At 45.3% G+C, this 24,261-nt stretch overlaps 1 protein-coding gene across 1 annotated transcript in view; it reads left to right on the forward strand.

Annotated features, from left to right (window-relative positions):
* The first annotated feature begins 8,005 nt into the window (after positions 1–8,005).
* ITPK1 (inositol-tetrakisphosphate 1-kinase) overlaps positions 8,006–24,261 on the forward strand; it is a 216,562-nt gene continuing 200,306 nt past the window's right edge. The window contains exon 1 of the mRNA XM_006133665.4: positions 8,006–8,949. Within this exon, the coding sequence (XP_006133727.1) occupies positions 8,855–8,949 (95 nt within the window). The 5' untranslated portion in view covers positions 8,006–8,854. The remainder of the gene's footprint in view (positions 8,950–24,261) is intronic.

The raw sequence follows: 24,261 nt of genomic DNA on the forward strand, positions 1-24,261 counted from the left end.
ATCTGATCAAAATGTATGTCAATATAGTTGAACATTTTCAAAAAAATTCCATCCTTTATTATGCAAAATTTTACACAAAATTAAATCAGTTGCCTTAAGTGTAGGTCAAATATTTTCAATTGCAAACTATCCAATCCTTTCAATGAAGTTTAAAGTTTGATTTTTAAAAAGTTACCAGAGAGCATTGCAGTTTTCTGTTACATTGATTTACTTTTTAAATAGCAAAAATGGAGTCTTTGTTAATAAAATGTCAGTTCTGTGGTCAAATTCCAGTCCTTAGTGATTTCAGCACCAATGATTTCAGTAGGTAATATGATACCTCACCACCATTGCCTCCTTTGCACTGCCCTTCAACACACATTGCCTGCATGTTGTGTCCAAGGTCAGTCTACACAAGATTTTATCAATGATTTTTGCTCAAGCGATCACTGAGACAAGACAAGAACTCTCAATTGATTCTAGTCAGCTCTGCCTTTAAACACTGGAGCTGTGTCTACATTGGCAAGATTCTGCGCAAAAGCAGTTGCTTTTGCGCAAAATCTTTCCGCCTGTCTACACTGGCCGCGAGTATTTGTGCAAGAACACTGAGGTTGTAATATACGAAATCAGTGCTTCTTGCACAAATACTCTGACGCTCCCGCTCAGGAATAAGCGCTCTTGCGCAAATGGCCTTGCCCCATGCACCCGCCATCCCTCCCATAGCAATGCCTCCTGCTCCCGCAATGGCCCCTCCTGCTCCTGCTCCTGCCCTTCCTGCCCCAGCGATGACCCCTCCTGCTCCAGCTCCTGCTCCTCCTGCCTACCTTCTCGTGCTGCCTGCCCCAACGCGGCCTCACCCCCATGTGCAGGTCCACCCCTGCAGAAGTAGTCGCAGGGGCCACCCCTCCCAGCAGTAGCTTCCCCCCCTCCCAGTTAAGAGCCTCCTCCCCCTCCCAGTTAAGAGCCTCCTCCCTCTCCCAGTTGAGAGCCTCCTCCCCCTCCCATCCTACGTCTCCTCCCTCCCCATTGTAAATAAAAAGTTCCAACTTTGTGTTAAAAAAACCCTGTGTTGTTGTTTATTGGGAGGTAAGGAGAGGGGAGGGGAGCGGATGGGAGGGAGATGTAAAGGGAGACAGAGGTGACCCTACTATGGGGCCTGGGAGAACATCTCCGTCAGGGCCTCCCGGATGCGCACCCCCTCGTGGTGCGCCTGGCAGATGGCAGCTGTGTGGGGCTGTTCGTAGGCCTGGCCCTCGCCTGCCATCCATGCTGGGAGGAAGGCCTCCCCCCTCCACTCCACGAGATTGTGGAGCACGCAGCATGCAGCCACTACGTACGGGACATTACGCTCGCCCATCTCCAGACGGATGAGCAAACAACGGAACCGGGCTTTCAGACGCCCGAAGGCGCACTCCACTTGGTTACGGGCCCGGTTGAGGCGGTCTTCGAACCGCGCCCGGTTGTGGTCTGGCCGCCCCATGTAGGGCTGCATTAGCCAGGGCAGCAGGGGGTAGGCCACGTCCCCCACAACACATGTGGGCATGACCATGTCCCCGACAGTAAATTCCCGCAGGTGGAAGTAAGTGCCCACCTCCAGCCTGCCAAACAGGCCGGAGTTGCGTAGGATGCGGGCGTCATGTCCCCTTCCGGACCAGCCCGCATAAATGTCCAGGAAGCGATCACGGTGGTCCACGAGGGCCTGGAGTATAATTGAGAAGTACCCCTTTCTGTTTATAAAATGGGCCGTTCGATGCTCCGGGGCATGGACAGGGATGTGGGTTGCATCCAGGGCTCCCCCGCAGTTGGGGAGCCTGAGGACAACGAAGCCGGCCACCGGAGCCTCCACGTCGTGCAGGCGGATGACTCTCGGGACCAGGACGTCAATGATGGTATGGACGACCTGCAGAAGGGTGCAGAGAAACACAGGGGAACACATCACATAAGGCAGGGTGAGTGTGTGCTCCCTTGGGGGCTCCCTCCCCGTGATGCCCTCTGTCCTCACACACACACACACATGCACCAGGGCCCCCTTGTCCCACGTGCCCCCCCTGCAGGCCTGGCAAGGGAGGGACGGCCCAAACCCCTGGGTGTCCCAGCCTAGAGTCTTGCCTGCCCCTGGGCATGGAGTGCAGCACCCTCCCCCCACTCCCAATCCCCATGGGACTTACCTGCATGACAACAGCACCGACGGTCGATCTGCCCACCCCAAACTGGTGTGCCACCGATCGGTAGCTGTCCGGGGTGGCCAGCTTTCATAGTGCGATGGTGACCCCCTTGTCCGGGATGGGTGCCCGCAGCCGGGTGGTGGTTCTTTGGAGCGCAGGGGCGAGCCAGGCACATAGCTCTAGGAACGTCTGCTTTCGCATGCGAAAGTTCCGGAGCCATTGCTGGTCGTCCCATTGCCCTAGGACCAGCCGGTCTCACCAGTCAGTACTGGTGTCCAGTCTCCACAAGGGCCTCTCCATGGTGGGGTGGGGATGGCACAGGGACGCCCTGGACTCCCTGGTGAGGGAGTCCAGAGTGATCTGCGCCTCGAGGTCCTGGACAAGGACTGCAGCATCCTGGAGCAGCAGCTGCAGGCACTCCAAAATGGCCAGAAGGGGCCAGAGCAGGCACATGGCCACCCCTGGCTACATGGCACAAGAAACAAGCTGAGCTACAAAAATCAGCCAAAGGCACTAAAGGCACAAGGCAGTGGTGTCCAAAAAGGCAGAGGGCAACCACAAATGGAACTGCTATAGCTGTCAATCCCTGCAAGAAGTCCTATAACACGAAGCAGGAGAGTAACGGATGTCCGGGGAGATCCCTTTAAGCACGTGTCTCAAAGGAGCTCCAGCTGCTGCCCTTTTGCCCTCATCAAAATGGTTCCGGGCTTCTGCTTTTGTGCAAAAGTGTCCCGCCAATGTAGACGTGCTTTTGTGCAAAAGCACATTGTTCTTACGATGAGTCTTGCGCAAATACTTTTAACGCAAAAACTCTTGCATTAAAAGTATTTGCACAAAATCATGCCAGTGTAGACGTAGCCTGGATGTAAAGTGTCACATATAATTGAGGACTCCCAAATAGACTCTACAACACCAGAAATAAAACCTGTTTAGAGACCCCTCTAAATTCACCAATCAAAGAGCAGTATTGCCAACCCCAAAATCACAAGGAACGCCTATACAAAGTTATGAGACTGGTCTACAAATCATAAGATTTTTAAAAAATAAAACACGTTGGATTTTTATTGGCCTTTTGTTTCTTGAGTATTTAGGGTTCATGTTTTAAAGCTTTCCTCCTTAGCTGTAAGGCTCAGAGGTATAGAGAACTTTTTTTAAATGAAAGCTGAGATTCCTACATAATCAATTGACTCCAGGCTTTTAGAAAAACATCAAGGCTGTGTCTAGACTGCATCCCTTTTTCATAAAAGGGATGCAAAATAGACATATTGCAATTGCAAATGAAGCAGGGATTTAAATCTCCCCCGCTTCATTAGCATAAAAATGGCTTCTGCTTTTTTCCGGCTCGGAGCTTTGCCAAAAAAAAGCGCCAGTCTAGACGCGGATCTTTTGGAAAATAAAGCCTTTTCCGAAAGATCCCTTATCCCTCTTAAAATGAGAGGGTTCTTCTTAAAATGAGGGATAAGGGAAAAGGCTTTATTTTCCGCATCTAGACTGGTGCTTTTTTCCAGCAAAGCTCCGAGCCAGAAAAAAGCGGCAGCCATTTTTATGCTAATGAAGCAGGGGAGATTTAAATCCCAGCTTCATTTGCAATTGCGATATGTCTAATTTGCATCCCTTTTACGAAAAAGGGATGCAGTCTAGACACAGCCCAAATGATTTGAGACTCATGGTAAAGCAATGGGGGAATTCTTGTGAGCCCATGCTTTGGCCACAGTATAAATAAAAAAATCAAACAATATATTCTCCACTAAACATCCTAATGAGATACTACAAATGGTAAACTGAATTCAACGGCTCCTGATATGAACAAATATCAACCTAGTTTTTCATATTTGAGATGGGTTACCAGGAATCATACATGACAATATGAAATCTTTCCACTCTCAAGTCAGCATATTCACAAAGCACCTATAATTTTGATCCATGCATTTATTGGATTGTGAAAGAGAAAGGAGAAGAATTAGTGTAGATAAATGTTCAAATAAAAAAAAAAAGCCTGAAGGAATTAGGACTGGGCTCCTACATCTCACGTTCAGAACTGATTAGGACACTTATGACCAGATTTTCAAAGATGTGTAAAGATCAGATAGATATCTTTGAAGATCCGAGTTGGCAACTGTCTCTTTAGAAGCTTAATTACCTTTGAAAATCTGAGCTTAGATTTCCAAGTCCAATTTTCAAAAATGACTTTAGTCACTCAAGTGCTTTTGAAAATTTTAACTGGGGGCCTAAAGACACAAAAGGCAGGAGATATGGCATTCCTTTTAAAAATGTGTGATGTCTATTTTTAACTAAATTTTATATTATTTTTCTCCCAGGGACAACTGACCCCTACGGTCCCCTCACTACGCCACTCCCCCCCCCCCCCCTGCAGATCTATCCTCTTATGCAAGTGCAAGATCTGTGAGAGCCGTCCCATGAATCTGCAGTTAGTGTCTGTGGTGCCTGCTTCTGGGTGGTGTCTCAATGCTGCCACATTCACCTCCAAAGAGGGGGCTTCCCAAAGCAGGCCCTTGCTGATCCCCAAGGCATCCACAGGTCCAATGTCCTTTCAATGGGCCCACTTCCCAGGGCTCATTGATCTTGGATCTGGCTTCCATCCCCTCACCAACACTCATCAGAACTACTGTGCCCTCCTGGCTTAGGAAAAGAATAAACAGGAGGATTGGAAATTAACCCACCCAGTCTCACATCCCATAGGCAGGGAATGAGCCATCTACATTAGGCCCCAGCTGGAGTTATCATGTCCAGTTCTGGGTGCCACTTTTCAGGAAATGTGGAGAAACTGAAGAAAGTCCAGAGAAGATCAACACAAATGATGAAAGATCTAGAGAACATGAGATATGAGGCAAGGCTGAAGAAATTGGCCTTGTTTACCTTGGAAAAGAGAAGACCAAAAAGGGACATGAGAGCAGCTTTCAAGTATCTAAAAGAGTATCATAAGGAGGAGGAAGAAAAATTGTTCTGCTTGGCCTCTGAGATTAGGATGAGAAGCAATGGGCTTCAATTGCAGATATTTAAGACCAGGTTAGACAGACACCTGTCAGGGATGAACTAGGGCAACTCAACTTTGGAAGCCCCAGGGGCCACTCTGATACTTACAGAACATGCTGAGGGCCTCAACTTAAGTGTGGTTGCATATGCAAGCAAATATATACAAATAGCTTCTCTCACACTGACAGGCATGAATACAAAGATTAAGGCAAGACTACACAACACACAGGCCCCATTTAAGTCAGTTCTGCTGATATTATTAAAATGCAATATTTACCTGATTTCTACCCATGTGACAGCACTTTTCATGAGCAATGACAGTCCAAGAATTTAACTACTAAAATACATATCAACAGAAGATCATTACACTGACTACTTTTTTGTTTTGGCTCCCACTCGCCGGTCACGTGTCGATCCCCACATAAACCCAAACTGCACCGCGAGGCACAAACAAACTGGCCGTGGGCAGCATACCAAGTTATTAATAAACATTTTATAAACCTTTACCTTTTCTCTCTGCTGCCATGTCTCCTCTCCTTGCTCCATCATCTCCCCTGGTGCCTGCTGCCCCCCAATTCCTCACCCTTCTCTGCTGTCCTGACGCCTGCCCTTCTCACTGCCCTCAGCCCTCCTGCGACCTGTCCACCTCCACCAGCCCTTCTCTCCCCCCTGTGCCCACTCCTCCAGTAGCCCCACTCTGATCATGTGAGCTACCCCTCTTCTAACACCTCCCTCTACACCCCTGCCCTGCCTCTCTCCTCTGGTGCAGGTCCCTCCCCTGCAGGTGTCTGCCCTTCTGCTTCACCTCAGAATCCCCTGGCACTTGCACCTTCCCTTAGCCCTGCACCCTCCTGGTGCCTCCCCCTTCCCTTAGTACCCCTACCACCTTTGCCCTCTTTTTCCCTGATGCCCATCCCCTCATCAGTCTTTGCCCCGTTCTCCTCCTGCCCCTCTGTGCCCTCACACATGACTTGCTCCATCCCCACCTTTTTCATGCCCACCCCTTCTTTCAAGCCTTCTCCCAGCACCTCCCCTCCCCCTCTAGCCCCCAATGCCCTTTCCCTATCCTCTCCTCTCCCAGCATCACCCTGTCCCCCTTCCCACTGACACCTCCCCTCCTGTCCTTTCCCTCATTGTCTGCACTTGGCCCCCTGGCATTTGTCTCTTGGTGCCTTCCCCTTTCTTCCCCTTTCCGTCCCCCGCTGCACAAGCCCCTCCCCCGCTGCACAAGCCCCTTCCCCTCCCCCACTACACAAGCCCCTTCCCCTCCCTAAAAGTCCCTTCTCAAGCCCCTTCCCCCACTGCACAACCCCCTTCCCCTTCCCCTCCCCACAAGCCCCTCTCCACCTCCCTGCTCCTTCCTCTTCCCATAAGCCCCTTCCCCTTTCCCGCTGCACAAGCCCCTTCCCTACATTCTGCCTTCCACATTTCAGGGCCGGAGTCTGCGCTCAGGCCCCGGAGTCCGAACCCGGAGGCAGCCATGCAATATGCCTCCGAGGAGGTTTAAAAACCTGGGCGTGACATCAAGTCACGTCACGCTCAGGCCCCGCCGACCTACAACTTTGCACATGGCAGCAGCAGGCGGTGAGGGGGAGCCGCGCACAGTAGGGATGGTCCAGGGCCGAGGGGGGTGCTCTGGGGAAGGGATGGGAGGTCGGCGGGGGGGGGGGGGTTCTGGGGCCCGGTTCACGCAGAGCTGGAGGAGAGACCCAGCTCCACATATTGGAGGAGCAGGGCCCCCAGCACTGGCCAGCACTTCCGGGTTCAGGGGCGCGGGGCCCCCTTAGGCGTGAGGCCCGATTCAACCAAATTGGTCGAATCGGCCTAAGGCCGGCCCTGTGTTCACTCTCTCTGGGGCATTTGGTATTGGCCACTGTCAGCAGACAAGATACTGGGCTAGATGAACTTTTGGTCTGACCCAGTATGGATGTTCTTATGCTCTCTCCCCTAGGCACCCTCCCTTGTTGAGCTATCTCCATGGCAAGGTTTGCTGAAGCCTATGCAGTCAGGTTCCCTGAGCCCAGGAGCACAATGCAGCGTCAGAGCTTAACCCCTTCCTGCCTGCACTGTAGCTGGAGCTGGCTGGGTTATGTTGGTGGCCAGCAGCAGCCGCCTAGAGATTTTAGCTGTCTTTTGACACTGGGCGGGCAGGAACAAGCTGCTTCTAACCACAAGGGAGGGGAGCTCTGCAAAGACAGGGGCCAGATCATTTTCCCCACCCTCCTGTTGTGACTAGAAGCAGCTCTCATCTCTTCCCTTTGCACAGTGCTGAAAGACTGCTGCTTCTGGGCATGTGACCTGACTGCCCACCCCATGTGTTGCATTAGGAAGACCTGGTACCAGGAGAGGAGGTCTGTCCCAGGGGCACAGCCAGGCAGAGAGGGTCAGGTCAGTGGGTCACCCCATGTAGGAGAGGTGTTATGGGAGTGTGTGTGAGCCACCTCTCCCTCTATGAACCCCGAAGCCTTAAAGATAAAAACAATCCAACTACCCAGTGTTTTTAACAGGCGCTCAGTCAACTTGGTATGAATTTGAATATTTGTACTGCAGAGTTCTGATTGCTTGCTGCTGAACTCCCTTGAATATGAGTAAATTTACCAAGCATCCCATAGTCAGCCCAGCTACACTGCTGACGTATCCTCCCCCCCTTACACATGACTCATCGTTTTACTCTGGAAAACCACTTTTCAGACCCCGTTCTCCACCAGGCCACATGGGAGAGCACCAGCTCTGGCGCCGCCAACCCTAAAAGGAGGGGGTGGGGGTGCTGTGTCTTTAAGGAGCTGCAGCCCAGTGCTGCCCCCTGCAGGTCCAACCACAGTGGTTCTTCCCTGCCCGCCCATAGGGCCGCTTGCTGCTGCTGCTGCGGCGGGTGGGCGTGCGGCAGAGCCGGGGGAGCGGGGAGCTAGCCGCTCCGGGCAGGAGGCGTAGGAGCGCGGCGCAGCGCTGGGGAGGGTGTGTCCTTTCTCGCATACCCGCCTGCTCTGGGGGCGGAGAGAGGAGGAACCAGAAGCGGCAGGAGGAAGTGGAGGCGGCTTGGAATAGCGGGCAAATGGAGACGTGAGAGGCGGCGGCGGCAGCAGCAGCAGCAGCAGCAGCGGGGGAAGGAAGCGAGCTGGTCTCCGGATTCCCGGGCGTGCAGCCCGACGGCCGCTGGGGCTCGCCTCTGCAGCCTGGGCCGGAGGCTTACTTGGGCCCCTGCCGCGGGGCTCCGCTGCTGCCCGGGGGTGCTGCTCGGAGAGCCGCGGGGTTGTGCCCGCTCTGCGGGTTGCTCCCTTGGCGCACGGAGGAGGGTGGCTGGAGGTAGACGCTTCCCCTCCACCAGAGGCACCTTCCCTCCCAGCCTGCGCTTTCCCTTTTCTGGGAGGGCCTGCGAGGGATTGCACACAAGTTACAGCTGCTCGGAGAGCCTGGACCCTGCCCGAGGCAGCTGAGCACGGTATCTGCCCGGGGAACATTGCTGGCGGCTTCCGAGACAGCATCGGATTTTTTTGGTGTCTTTGCTTGAAACCCAAGTGCACGTAAAAGTGCCTCCCCGGATTTTCCCGTGTTGCTTCTCCCAGGGCTCCTTGCACCCCAAAGTCTGAATGATTTCCCTTTAGAGGCTTCTTTTTGAGAGGGCACCTCAGCGCCACGCTGCTGCATCGTGTGTATAAGGGCTTTCTCTTTCCTCCTTTAAAAATAAAACCCTCCACTCCGCTGGAGGGCAAGGGAAGATGCAGACCTTTCTGAAAGGGAAAAGAGTTGGCTATTGGCTGAGCGAAAAGAAGATTAAGAAGCTGAATTTTCAGGCCTTTGCAGAGCTCTGCAGGTAAGGAACAAATCCTGGCGAGCTATAATCGGGAGGGGGAGGAGGGAAGAAACAGCCTCTTCTGTCTCGCTAGAACTTGACAGTCTGTCCCCCTCCCCCAAGTGCATTTGACATTGTGGGCCTTCAGCCCTATCTCTGGTTATCAAATTAACATGCAATTATAATATAGTATTGATAAAGACCAGAATGACTGCTGCTTCGAAATTGAGTAATAAATTATAATAGCCTGGATGAAGGGTTGTCAAGGAAGCAGTGCCTGGCCGGGTGGTGATGTGAAAGCATGCTATTTTACTCGGGGATCCATGGCAGGCGGGGACAAAAAACAGTTTGGTAGCCAGGAAAGACTTTAGTATGACCTGTGAAAGGAGGTTTTCTCTTAAGCTGTTCATTATTTTCCCTAAATTTCATACGAGCGGTATGAAATCTTAAATCGTCCACAGCGTCAGCTTTCCCTAAGCTGGCAGAGTGGAACTGCTACCCACGCATCCATGTACCATTCTTTTGGGGAATGCAGAGGAGCAGTGTGATATTGACAGTCTTCCTGGCAGACTGCGTGTATGATTTCCTCCTACCCACTCTGCATCCCCTGATCCTAAAGCTAGTTTTCTGGATCTCAGTCTGAAGTCTCTCTGCTTCCCTTTTTCATATGTAGGGTACTGATAATATGGCTTTAACTGGGCTGTATGTTGCAAACTTCTGAGAAACTTGTGTTTGAACTGTGGTTTTGTGTGCGAGAGTGCAGATGAGACATAGTCATGCTCTGTGACTTGCATACATTTCTGTTTGCACATCCTTTCTTGAGCTCTCTTGTTTTCGCGATAAAATAATCCAGTTCAGACTCTTTTTAAGAACATGACGGGCTTCAAAAGAGGACTGTGAGGGCTACTGTTCATAAATTCCAAGTGGCTAGATGGTATGATGCCCAGAAAATTAACCATCATATTGGGGTCTCTGTATCAGGTTTTAATCTGTAAGGGATATTTAGGCGTTTCTGCCTGAGTGTAAATACATGTATCCACCTCCACTGGTAGGGTGCTTGATATTTTAGAACAGGCTACTCATTTGTTTATGCAACTAGTATTTACATGTAATTATAAGGATGGAATCAAATTAACAAAATCTATTAAGCAATACATCGGTGAACCAATAGAAAATATCATGTAAGAGCATTCAACTAAATGACAAATATAAACAATCAGCAGTCAATATTAGATTTCTCAGTTTAAAATAACACGTTTAACTACTGCTCTCTCTATTTACACACCAACTTCTAAAATTTGGTGTCATTTAATATATAATGCACATTATTAGGAGCCTTCTGTCTCCAGACAATTTTCTCTTTTCATCCTGAAAACAAACTGTATGACTCAGTCTTGAATAGCACCAAACTACAATATCTCAATATTAAAAGCACACTTTTTCTTATGCTCATAAAAGGATCTTATGATTTCATAACCTAAAACTAAGAGGTCTAGCCTCTTAGACTCTAAACAAACAGACCCTAATGTTCTGTTTCTTTGTGCTTGGTATCTGGCATTCTGAGTCCTCTGTGTAGGAATTCAAGTTTCTCTGCCCCTGCTCTCCCCCAAACCTTTCATTTTCTCTTTCTGACTTGTAGTTGTTTGATTTTTTCCAGATAGCACACTTGTCTTACAGTATTACGTAACATTGCTCTATAATTTCCACACTTACTGCACAATTATGTTAATGGATGTTACAGGCACTGAAGTAAAAATAGGCCCAGAGTCAATCTACAGCTGCTGAAAGGTAGCTTAGCTAAGCTGGCTTTAAAAATTAGCATGTGTGTTCTTGTCTGGTTTGCTTTAGAGTTCCAACTCATTTTAAAATCAGTTAGTATTTCTGGATGGATTTCTACAGTTTAGAGAGAGCTCCTAGGCTGTGAATGGGAAAGATCTACAGACTATTCCCTGTTCTTCCTATGACTTCCTGCATGATTTTGAGCAAGTCTTTTAGTCTATCTGTGCCTCCATTCTCTATCTGTAAAATGAGGATTATAGTAGCGCTGACATCGTGGTGTATTGAGGACATAAACAATAAAACATTGTGACTTACTTGGATACTATCATAATGGGGGCCATATAAGTACTGTAGTTAGATATGGGCCTGCTCCTGAGATGAGTTCCAGGTGTTTGGCACTCATTAAAATTAATGGTGAGTAGCAGTCATCTGCAAAGACCTTTTTCCCAAAGAAGGATGAGGGCTGTCATAGGGTATGTCTACACAGCAGCATTATTTCAAAACAACTAGTGTTATTTCAAAATAAAGTAGTCCACGTCTACACAGCAGGCAGTTATTTCGAAATAATGTTGAAATTCTGTCAAGCTGGAGGATGACTTATTCTGACTCCTGTAACCTTCATTGTATGAGGAGTAAGGGAAGTTGGAGGAAGAGTGCTCTATTTTGAAATAAGTGCTATGTAGACTCCCAATGTTGAAATAAGCTATTTCAAAATAAGCTATGCAATTGACGTAGCTCAATTGCATAGCTTATTTTGAGTTAAGCCCTGCTGTGTGTACACACCTATAGAGAGCTGGTCTGCTTAGCATCAGAAAGTGAGGCATACATTGAGGGTAGTTGTGAGACACTCGTCTTTGGGGGGGAAAAGGCCTTTGCAGTCCCAGAACTTGCACCCAAATCCAGCTAAGTGGAGAGAACATAACAGCAAACTAGTTGTAGATCTGCCGGAGGGTATACTCAGTATTAGGGATGTTAATATGCGTTTATTAAAGTAAACATGTAACCACTGAAATTTTCAGTGGTTACACAGTTACATGGGTAGGGGAGAGGCAGTCAACTCTCTGGGAGCTGGTGCGCATGGGGAGCCAGCTTTGTGAGCAACAGTTCCTGCCAACCCCCCCCCCCCCCCCCCGCCGCTCTACTGCTGCTTCTGATACAGAGGCAGCAGCATAGAGGGGGGCGCCGCATGTAACTGTACCCATTAACTGAAGAGCCTGGGCAGAAGAGATAACCATGTAAATGGTTACACTTTCAGATGCCTACTTGGTGTAATGGCAGATATTGTACAAATGTGTCATGGCATGCAGAGTAATACATTTCAGTGGCCTGGTGACTAGAGTAAAAGTACTTGGTGCTGTTCTCTTTCCACAAAAGAGGAGAGTGGATGAGAGAGGTCCCGCTTCTCACAAAGTGAGTATGAGAATCAATTTTTGCTTGTTCCCACCAGTGTGAGAAAATGGAAATGATTTCACAGAAACTCCACTTTCTGAACACTAGACAACACTGTGTATGAACAAACGAAACTACTTTCCTGCTAAGAAGTCTGTGCAACATGTCAGCCACTGATTTGACAAATATGAAAATGTGAAGGCATTTGATCCTTTTTGGAGTCTCTAGGGGTGCTACTGTAATGCAAATAATAACTAACAGTCCCTAGGCTGTGCATTTTAGATTGGTCCAGTAGAGAATCGCTACTTTTTTTTTTATAGAAAAGCAGATAGACACAACTATCATTATTCATTATTAGGATTTCATACAAAGGAGACATTCTTTTCATTATCTTGAGTGTTTGAGTAAGTTGTACAGTGCATGTGTTATTTGTACTTAAGACGATAGAAACTGGTTCCACGGGTCATCAAACGTTTTTGTTGCTTTAGGATAAGAATATTTTTACATGGCTAGGAAATAAGGTGGTGAATTAGAACATGGAACTCATGTATTCTCCTTCCCCTCCCCCTGATAGTTGATCTGTGAGAGTACACCTGGATTCTTATGTTTTCTTAAGACATAGTTAAACTTACTCTCCAATTCTTAGAGCTTGGTTTCTGTGATTTGTGGAATTTAGTTGCCCTTTGTGCAGATAAACATCACTAGTAGCATTTTATAAGCTACCAATCTTAGTAAATCATTTTCATAAAACTGGGGTAAACACTGTTGTCAGAGCTGTAGATTAGGGAGTGGTTTTTTTTGTTTTGTTTTTTTGTTTTGTTCTGAATTGGATGGGATGCATTAACAGGAGTGTTGTGAGCAAGACCTGAGAAGTCATTCTTCTGCTGTACTCTGCGCTTGATTAGGCCTCAATTGGAGTATTATGTCCAGTTCTGGGCACCACATTTCAAGAAAGATGTAGAGAAATTGGAGAAAGTCCAGAGAAGAGCACCAAAAATGATTAAAGACCTGGAAAATATGAGCTATGAGGCAAGGCTGAAGGAATTGGGCTTGTTTAAAGACTTGAGGGGACTTGAGAGCAGTTTTCAGGTATCTAAAAGACTGTCACAGGGAGGAAGGGGAAAATGGTTGTTCTTGGCTTCTGATGGTAGGACAAGAAGCAATGGGCTTAAACTGCAGCAAGGGAAGTTTAGGTTAGCCATTAGGAAAAACTTCCTAACTGTCAGGGTGGTTAAATACTGGAATAAGTTGCTTAGAGAGGTTATGGAATCTCCATCATTGGAGATATTTAAAAGCAGGTTAGACTGATATCTATACTGTGCTTGGTCCAGCCATGAGAGCACGGGACTGGACTTGATGATCTCTTGAGATCCCTTCCAATTCTAGTATTCTGTTTCCTGTGTTTACTGAATTAGGTACAAGAGGCCAAATATGAGATTCCTAAATCTCTGGATCAAATAATTTTGATCTGAAAATATTAAGCACATTCTTTATATAGCAAACCATTGAGTATATTGAATATTTTCCAGGAAGAACTCAGGGGATTTTCTTTATCTTCTGCTCCCTACAAAAAACTAAATGCTACTTTTGTTAAATGCAAGGCTTGTGCCAATTTGCTTTAAAGGCTGTGTAAACTATTAAAAATTAAACATAGGCATTCTGATCAATAGCTCTGATTGTTGCCTACACTGGTGTGCAGTATTATATCTTGAAGTCAATGGGCAGTAAAGGGGGAGTAAAACTTCTTTGTTTTCAACTCTCAATAATAGCTGCAAGCTCTCAGGTGTTAGAAATTATACTGAAGATAGGAATGAACTACTCTTGACCTTTTAGGGACATTGGGGTTCTGTGCTGCTTCTGGCATCTTGGCTCCTTCATCCTAGTAGACTGCACAGCAGAAGTGACCTTCCTTCTAGCCTTGGAGAGAGAGAGGTGCACTACCCCTTCACTATGGTCAGAGTTCACAGTGGAAGTGTCTGTCATCTTCCTCCATCCCCCCCCCCCCCCAAAAAAAAAAGTTTGCTACATACTAGGAGCCTAACTGCTTCCTGAGATCAGAGCACAACTGCTGTGCTGAAGGAATGGCTCAAATAATATGTATTTTTAGTACATCCCTGTGTTTATGGGGCTAACAGTTTAAGGAGCCAAGAGTCCTTTTGCTGGCACATCTTTTTTCCACAAAGCAGATTGATTAGGATGCAGTGGAGTAGGAAACATTAATAATTTGGCCTCTTCGTATTGGAAAAGGTTCCTGAAGAGTAGTTCCTAGTATGTGCATATGTTATTTCCTGCCTCTCTGGTTCCACTTCTTTGCCTCCTTACTAATTCAGAAACCACCACTCTTAATTTTGGGGAAACTTTCTGTAAAACAGAGGTTTTATCAGAGGTGGGATTCTAGAGTTGGTGTAGTTACAAGAAAATCCAGGAAAGTTAAGTATTTGAATTGCACATGAGGGGAGTGAAGATTGATGCTGTATGTCTTGTGATGCAATCCAGATAACATGCTGCTCATTTGAACACTTGACAGTTTTCTTTAAGATGACACTGAACAAATCCCAATGAAACAGTAGAACAAGGCATCTGAAAGGCGCACACAGAGAAAAATAAGCACCTGGATTGGATGCATCCAGTCTTTCATTGTGTGAAACAAATGCTCTTCTGTTAGTCCATTTTTCTTATCCCCCTTACTTTTCACTCATAAATCCAGTAATCCACATTAATGATTGTATTTGTGTGTCTGGAACTTAGTTTTATTTCAGAAGCCATTTTGCCCTTTACCTGATCAGATATAAAAGCTAGTACTTTTGTAGTGTCCGATAGTTTGTATAGTATTTTGTAGCTTTAGCTAGTTTTCATGGTACTCAAGGTTGTAACTAGTAGTATCTCTATGTTATAAAGGAGGAGAATGTGTTCAAGTGTGGTGTTTCTTTTGAGTGTCTCTCATAATGGAAGTTTTTGGGTTCCATTTATTAAGGTTGTTTGTAACTTCAGTTTGCTCATCTTGCAAGTTAAAAGGTGTTTATTCCTCCTCTAGCATATTAAAGTCAAGCAGTGTTCTTAGCTGGTGTGGGAGCATCAGTAGTAACAGTTCTACATTTGAAACTAATGAATGATTTCTGTGAAGTGAGTCAAAATAGAATACAGCTTGCTTTCCCGTAGCAACTTTAGCTCTGCAAAAGCAGCAGATAGTCAGTGTATTGAGGAGTGAACAATTGGCAGCAGTTACTTTGAAGGCCCTTGGGACTGATCTGTAAAATGAGGTGTCATTTTTCTGGCCATAATTGCACATAAAACTGGCAGAGCCAGATCTAGTGTTTAGAAGCAGGGTCAGTTCACATACAGGTGCTGAATTCACCCAGGAGGGGCAAGTTGAAATGATGGCTTGATTTTTCTTGATCTTGTGCTGCATAGTTAAGAGTAACACTTCCTCCATGCTAAGAGCTCTGAATTGGTAACTTGAAAGCCCTTAGGGAAGTAGAATGTTTTCTCTTTTATTACAGCCCTCTCAGATTCTTTTCCCTCCTGTTCAACATGGAAAGCTCCTTTGATTATTTCCCAAATACTTACAAGTTCTGCATGCTCACTTTGGCCCAGTTTTTCATGAATTCTCTTGCAGCATTGAACCTTTTCTGTTTCAGCTGGCAAACAAATGGAGTCAGAGGTGGAGGGTAGGAGAAGGTGGAACACTGAATGCTTGGTTTTGCAGCTGATATGTTCCAATGCACTGTGCCTGAGAATTCCAGGTCCAACAACTTTGCTCAGTTTATTAGACTATGCTGAATCTATGCTTGGGGAGGGGAGCTGTGAGGAGGGATCCTTTGAAAGAATGTTGTCAGGTTAAAAATCAGTATTTTTAAAAGGCCTTACCTCTGCTGGATATTTGGGTGTTAAGCAGTAAGAGTATCTCTCTTAAAATGTGTAAGAACAAGTGTTTGTTTCTCCAGTCAGGAAAAACCATATTCAAATGTCATTTTCCTGGTGAAAGTCTCCTTACTAATTATGTCCAGTACATCTTGAAGAGGTGTTTTTAAATAAGCATGGACCATACTGAAGAAGCTATTCCGTGGTTCAATTTCACTCCATATGGAGCCTTTGGATTTTGATGAGCAAGATCATTGCTGCAAAGTTGATAATGATTTGGAACCTGTTATGTTACAGTATAATTAGTGAGCTGAAAAGTATAAGGCCAGTCTGGACTATACAACCTTACCGCCTAGAGAAGTATTAGAGTGGAGAGTCCGATGAGGCTTTAACAGTGAGATTTTTAATATTGACTCTGTATCCTTCTAAGGATGTTAAAATTAGATTAATCAACTAATCAAATGGTTGATGTAACTTGCATCAACTATTTGCTTAGTTGATAAGGGTGTCTCCACCTTTGAAACGTAGCAAGAGGTGACTTGCTACATTTCAAAGAGGAAGTGCTGTGGAGAACACGTCCAGTGGGGAACTCAAACAGTTCCCCGCTGACCCTGCACTCCTTGTGGCGCTTTGCTTTTGAAATGTAGTAAAAGCCCCATGGAGACTCTGCTGGGTGAACTAACTTCTAAGCTGGCTCCCTCCAGCACCGGATCCTGCTCCCCCCTGCTGCCTTCATCTGGTAGAGGCAGCAGTGGGGGGAAGCGACTAGTCGAGTCACTAGTCGACTATCCAATAAGCATTTGCTTAAATGCCTGTATTCTTTGGAGGAAACAATATTTGGCAGCAGAGCCTGTTTCATCTTTCATTTCATGTTGGCTCATAATTCCTCTGACAATTACAAAAATACCTTTGAAATTAAGGGGATTGGGGAGGGGAAGAGTGGAAAATGAACTACTTCAGCTTTGATTTTGACGTATGATTGCATATAGTCCTATCTTCACATACTCTTTGGTGTTGGGGAGAGGGGAGATTTGGATGTACCATTCCTTTTAATTTCCAATGGAAATGAGATTTCCAAATCCTCATCAATGGCTTTGAGAATTCACTAATGCCTGATGTGTTCAACTCACGTTACCTATTTCACAGCCACTAAAATGGCAGAGCATATTGAGAGCTCACTATAAGTCATTCAGTGATCTTTGGCAATGGTCAGTCAGTAAGCTGTTGAGGCTGTGCAATACTGGGGTTAGTTGCGTACGGATTGTATGGTGGGTCCTTTTAGTTTTCAGAGACTAAAAGGTATTTATGCATAAAACCATATTAAAACCAATGCAGCTATATAGCAAATTGCTAGAACATTTCACTCAAGGATTTTATAATGCTTTACATGTTTTGGAGTAAGCTTCACAGCAAAAATTCTATGTTTGGTTGTGGGGAAAGACATGACTGAGATGAAGAGAACTTTGAGTCCAGGACATAATGTAATTTATGTCTTATCTACAAGCAACAGCAGTGTGCAGTAGAGAGGGTAAAATTTCTAGAGTTAAGGTGTTGCACACTAATTGGTCCATGTGAACCATGCTGGCGTGTGCTGAAAGTTCTCTAGAGTGTTTTAAAGTGACATAACAGTACTACATTAAATTATTCAAACTTTTTTTTAGAGCATATTAACCAAAGTTGTGAATGTTTAATAATGACTATTTCCTGCCTCACCTTGCTAAAGATATCTGTAAATTGAGATGATCAGTCAATGACTAACTGAACAAATTGTGTGTACATGGTGATTAACAGCATTGGCCAGAAATGACCGTATCATAAGAGTTTGTTTATAATTGTCCACTCTCTACAGTGATAAAATGGTTTGTCTCATTATGCCACTCCTAAATGACTTCTACAACCGATATCCTAGTTCAGCTTATTCTTTATCTTGTCAGCATAGTTTCATTACAAGGGCATTAAAGGTCAAGGATTCAGATGGGAATCTATGCTATCTAATCAGATTCAGCAATATGTAATGAATATGTAATATATGATTCAGTAATATATTATCAAATCCATCAATTAGTATGAGGACCTTCAGAAATAGGACCTTCAGAAATAGCCTAGCTATACTATTTTAAGTGTTTCAGTAGTAGTTTAAATGTAGTATTTTCCTTGAAACTTTTTAGATTAAAACACGAGAGAGATGTACATAATGGATCTTATTCTTTCTCCATTTGTTTGACACATCCGGGAGCTACTACAATACAGTACAATTAAGATTCCACTGTACATGTATATAACAAAAAGGATGTGGACAAATTGGCAAGAGTCCAGCAGAAGGTAATAAAAATGATTAGGGGTTAAGGCACGTGACTTATGAACAGAGGCTGATGGAACTAGGCTTGCTTAGTCTGCAGAAGAGACAAAACGAGGGGAGATTTGATAGCATTATTCCCCTATCTGAATGCTGCTCTCAGGGGTGACAGAATGAGGAGCAACGGTCTCTACTTGCAGTGGGGGAAGTTGAGGTTGGATATCAGGAAAAGCTTTTTCACACGGGGTATGTCTAGACTGCATCCCTCTGTCGGTAGAGGGATGCAGATTAGGCAGGACGACATTGTGAAGGAGCCTGGGATTTAAATATCCGGTGCCTAATTTGCATAAAAATGGCCACCACATTTTGCCGACCCTGCACTTTGTCTGCAAAAAGCTAGAGGGGGATCTGTCGAGAGAGAGAGCCTTTTTCGACAGATCCTGTAAACCTCCTTGCAGGAGGCATAAGGGATCTGTTGAAAAAGGCTTTCTTTCTCCACTGATCCCTCTCTAGACTGCCACTTTTTGCCAACAAAGTACTGAGTCGGCAAAACATGGTGGCCATTTTTATGCAAAATTAGGCACCGGATATTTAAATCCCAGCCTCCTTTGCAATGTCGACCTGCCTAATCTGCATCCCTCTACTGACAGTGGGATGTGGTCTAGACATACCCTAAGAGAGTGGTGAAGCACTGGAATGGGTTGCCTAGGGAGGTGGTGGAATCTCCATCTTTAGAGGTTTTTAAGGCCGGGCTTTGAAAGCCCTTGCTGGCCTGATTTAAAGTTGGGGTTGGTCCTGCTCTGAGCAGGGGGTTGGCCTCAATGACTTCCTGAGGTCTCTTCCAACTCTAATCTTCTATCTGATATATAAAGGAGTATGCTAGTAACTTGGACGCTATAAGAACTGCCGCAACCAAACTTTGCATGGGATAACCTTTCCTCCAGGAGAAGGTTTTAAGGTACTGTGGGAGGGAAGCGATGAGAGAGATGGATCCCTCTCCCTGGGGCTGCACGGAGTTTGGCAGTGCGGGGAGAAGCGGCGGGGACAGTCACTCACTAAGGCTGGCAGAGGGACAAGGAAGCAGAGGGCAGGCTCGGGCACTGGCAGCAGGCGTGCAGCTCCCTTCCCCCTCCATCCCCTGAGGCTCCTCACCTCAGTTATATCAACTTTCCCGAGCAACGCTGGGTAACTCCAGCTAGTCTTCTATGAAAATCAGTCCTGTACCCATATGGGACCACTGAACCCATGTGGAGCCTTGTTCAAGTTAGTGCACCTGTGCATTGGTGCAGCAGTTTGTCCAACTGCTGGCATTAGCAGGATTATGGCCTCAGTTTATGTTGAGCAAACACATGGCCACAACAAATAGACGGGGTGGGTGAGGACACACGGTGCTAATGATATTAGTGATTGGTGTAATAAGCAGATGCCTAACTGCTTTTGGGTGTTTTGTAGGCATCCTGGAAAGGTGAGACATTTGAAGGATATCCGTTATGTTCTTGTCCTGTTTTAGTCATGGTCTTTAGCCTTGGTGTGATCTGTTTCTTTTGTCCTGTAATTTTTTTAAAAGAAAAAAAAAAAAAGGAAATTCTGAATCTGTTTCCATTTTGCAGGGTTCAAAATGTAATTAGTTCTAATGTTAGGTTTTCTTAAATGGTTAGAAAACACTTTGTAAAATAAAAACACATTTTTTGGTAAATGAAGAGTGTTACCCTTTTCCATTAAAAGGGTTACAAAATAATTAGAAGTCCATCAGTTTCTCAAACACTATTGGTTTGAAGAAAAGGTTTTCCACTCAGCAGAGTATGGCCGATTTAAAAGTAAAGTCAGCCAGCCTATCTTCATCCTTGTACTAGACAGTCATCAAATTTTGCATATTCCAAAAAGGCAATAGGGGCTCTAAACACCCAAATGCAAACAACTTTTAGTGAAAGAGAGAAGGGCTCCTGACATGCATTTACTTGGCTAGGTTTAGATAATTATAGTAACTAATAGTGGTTTTCACAGATCAAAGTACAGTATAATACAAGAGCAACGTGTACCTTTCTGTAGTCCAGGAAGTGCAACTCTGTTTTAACACCAAACAAAATCTTTGTCCTTTGACTGATACGGAGAATGAACAGTATCTTCTGTTTTCTGTTAGTTGTCAGCGCTGGTGTGGCTCTGTATTTAGAGTTGTGAAAGCTTCCAGGTCCTTGCACTGTCACTCAAATGAACAGATCTGACTGGAAGACAATTCCATTTTGTGAAAAATTTCAGGGGTTTAGCATTTGATTTCATTTGGCACTGAAACCTTTCAAAATTTGTTTTTATTTAAAAAGAAATCCCCTGCTCCCTTCAACTCCTTCTGAACAATAGCTAATAGTCTGGTTAAGGCAGTAATTGGATGTGTGAAAGCCAGGTTCAAAACTCTCAGCACTGACTGATTCAGACCAAGGACTTGAATCTGACTCTCCCAGATGTGTGTCCTGACCACTGGATTATTGTCCATTCTGGCTCCCCATGACTCATCTTGATGAAAGTTTTGTCAAAACAGATACATTTCTTCAAAAAGTTTTGATTTTTTTCATATCTATTTCAGATCAGCTCTAGTTTGCACAATAAACATACTGCCAAAAATGTTCAAAGACGGCTTTGGAAGAGTGAGAGAAAACAAACATGCTGATCTCAAGTTGCTGTTTCATCTAAACATTGCATGTAGCCTTATGTGTGTACTGATAATCCAATTCATTGTTTTCATGCTGTTGCCCTCTTTTTCAAGGAGTGTAGTAATGCTATACCTTTGCTTCTGCGGGTAGTGTCCAATGTAGAGCAGAGTACTGGTAATTGTGATCTGAGAAGCTCTTTGAGGCTAGAGCAGCATGGTAGAGCCTTATATGAGGGTCAGGATTTAGGTTTGACTGCAGTTGGAAGAGTATAGATGAAGCTTGCTCTGTGGATAAAGAGAGGGTTTAATTCACGAGCAGTAAAAGAAAATTGCTCAGGTCTGCGTGTGTTTGGGGGGAGGGCCTGTTCCTTTTATGATATCTTCTTGTTAAGGCTAATCTTTAATGCTAGCTGAAAAAAATAACAAAAGGAGGGGAATAAACCTATATAAGTATAAGACTACACATAGGAGCGGCAGCAATTTGAAGCAGACCTCAAAAGCCGTATGATTTATAAAGCATGGCTACCTCTTGCTGTCAGTTGAAAGAACAATTCTTTTTCTCTTCAGATGTGTGTGTACTAAAACATCAGTTCTAAGCTGTCTGGCCCTGGAAGATGATAGCATTCTGAGACCCATGGAGTGCTCTCTAGCAACTTATAGGCCAACCCATAGATTGCTGTGAGGAATTGCCTCTAACACTTGTATGTGGAAGGAATGATTGCTTCAAGATGGGCTGTTTGTGGATAAAAGGGTAAATCCTTAGGGCTCTAGCCACCTTCGGTAGAGAAGGGAAGTGTATTTTGGCACTGGTACTTGCCACTATCTGTACATAATGTTTTCTTTCCCTCACAAAAATTTCTATGGGGCCTGCTGTCTGTCTGTCTAGCGATAGAACTAGTTGGGGAAAAATGGTGCTGGGGGGAGAAATTTCTAGCTATTTTGTGGACAACTTTCCCAACTTTTATGCTGTATTCAAAATTTTAAAAAACTCAATTGCTCTAATTATGATTTTAAAATAAGGTGTTAGGTGGAAAAACAACACTTCAGCAAGGTTTTTCCCCTTTTCATTCTGACTGACATTCTAGCCTGGGAGCTCCCAACATCTGTTTGAGAGTTAGTCCTCTGTGTTCTTGCCATGAAAACGTGGATAAAAGGGTGATAAAATGTGGATAAAAGTTAGGTTGCTTGCTAACTTTAACAAGACATCAAATTCAAGGTGTGTTTATACTATTACCACCTTGGAAAATAACTCTTGTTTTGTTTAAAAAATGCTCATTAGCTTAGTTCCCTTCTGATTCTTCTGTTGTGGGAGTTTCCAGGATTTGTACAGCACACAGAGGTTCATTGCTCTTTGCTGCATAGGAGCAGTGGAACTGTTCCTGGCAATGGGAAAACTTGTGTTTGGGGACAGGGCTTTCTTGGGGTCAAGCTCAAAACACTGGAACTTATTTATGCAGGCACCTTGCTGCCTTCTAATCCAAATTTTAAAATGTACCTCTCTTGCCCTTGTTTTTCCTCAAAGCCACCCATAAGATATCAGTTTGTATGGCTAGCTAATTGGAACCAAACAGTTCCTAACATACAACTCGTACATCTGTCCTGAGAGAGAGGGCACTGGTGTGGAGAGGAAATCTTACCTCACTGATATTTGTCAGTTTGAATGTTTAATTTAGAAGAGCACTTGGGTGTCATGGTGATGAACATGGTGTAAATTAGGGATGTAAAATCCAATTTAATTGACGAAAAAGGGGAGGGGAAAGAGGATGGGAGGAGGGAATTGAGTGAGCAAACTATGTTGTGTCAGGTGTTAGGTTTACACATGATGCTTTCATTTTTGTGTGCATGGCATATTGACGTTGAATAGTTAGTTACTTTAAAATGTAAATATTTGCATAATACCTCAGTATGTGCTGTAGGGGACCACAAGATCTTTGAGCATAAGTTTTCCTTGCCACTGTATACTCTTTGTGCTACTATGGGCAGCAGTTTCCTGAGCAGCCTGGCACCCTGTGTTTGCTCACAATGAGCATTGTTTGGGAGTAGGCTGGTACAGTATACTTTTGCTACGATTCGATCTCTTTCTACAGAGAGTTACCATGGCACTTAACTTTATCCCATTACTTTTTGGTAATTTTCACCTGCCGTAAAAATAGTAATAGACTATCATGACTCTAACCGCAAGAGATTAGAGAGAGAATGTTTTTCCATGATTGCTTTATGCTTTTGACGGGTTTTTTGTTTTTGTTTTTATAGCGAGTTACATTGCTTCCCTTCTAGTTTTGGTTTCTCCTCGTAATATAGGTGTTTCTCAAAAAATAAGGAAGGCAAAGGACTTAAACATGGAGAAATGTAATTGTGAAATCATAACATTTGGTGGGGAACTTGGGGATAGGTGGAAATATTTCAAATTAATTTTAAGACTAAAACTGCTTTTAACTGTTTTAAAATTACAAATTGATACTGTTTCTATGAGTGATACTCTTTGTTAGCCAGTTTTATGGTGAAATTAATATAGTTTGTTTTAAAAAAAATGTAGTAGCCATAATTTCTTAGCTCTATTTAAAATTCACAGAATCATATAAACTAAAAGAAGATGTGGTCTTGAGTTTTAAAGCCAGCCCTGCAGTTAACTTCTCTTGGGCAGGTCACTTAACTTTCTGTCCATTTCTCCATGTATGAAGTGAGGATCCTGTTTGTTTGGAGACTGATTAGATTAGGGGTCTGCAACCTCCAGCACACTTGCCACTTATGGCACCAAGCTGATTTTCACCCCCCACCCCTTCTCCTCCTCGCAGCTGCTGGAGAGTGTTCTCTCCTCCCTGTAGCAGGTTAGGCTGTGGTGGGAGGAGGCAACGTTGGGGCTGAGGCTCCTCAGCGGCGCCACTGCCATGGCCACGTGGTATGGGGTTGGCTCTGGAGGCTGGAGGCACCGCTACCATGGCTGACCCCGGACAATGTGGTTGCAGCAGCATCAACGGCAGCTGTGCCTCTGGCCTGAAGGGCTGGCCCCGGACCATGTGGACTGCAGCAGTGGGGCCTCTGGGGCCAGGCCTGGAACACATGGGCCCCAGCAGCAGGGCCTCCCTATGGAGTATCCAGGACAGTGTGGCTGCGGCCATTGCTGCAAGGGGGCCAAAGCCAGCTAAGGCCCCACCTTATGGCCAAACCCCCCTCCAAGACCCGACACCCCCTGCTTGCTCCAAAACCCTCCCTTGTTCCTGCACCCTCTCTCCTGGCCACACGCTGCACCCTCCCTTGCTCCTGCTCCCTCCACCTGGCCAGACATTCTAATCATGGCCTGCTTCTGCACCCTACCACCCCCTCCTCCCCAGACCTTGCAACTTCTCCCCCTTCTGCATCCCGC

Source organism: Pelodiscus sinensis, chromosome 4 (genome assembly GCF_049634645.1).
Source record: "Pelodiscus sinensis isolate JC-2024 chromosome 4, ASM4963464v1, whole genome shotgun sequence".
NCBI lineage: Eukaryota > Metazoa > Chordata > Testudines > Trionychidae > Pelodiscus > Pelodiscus sinensis.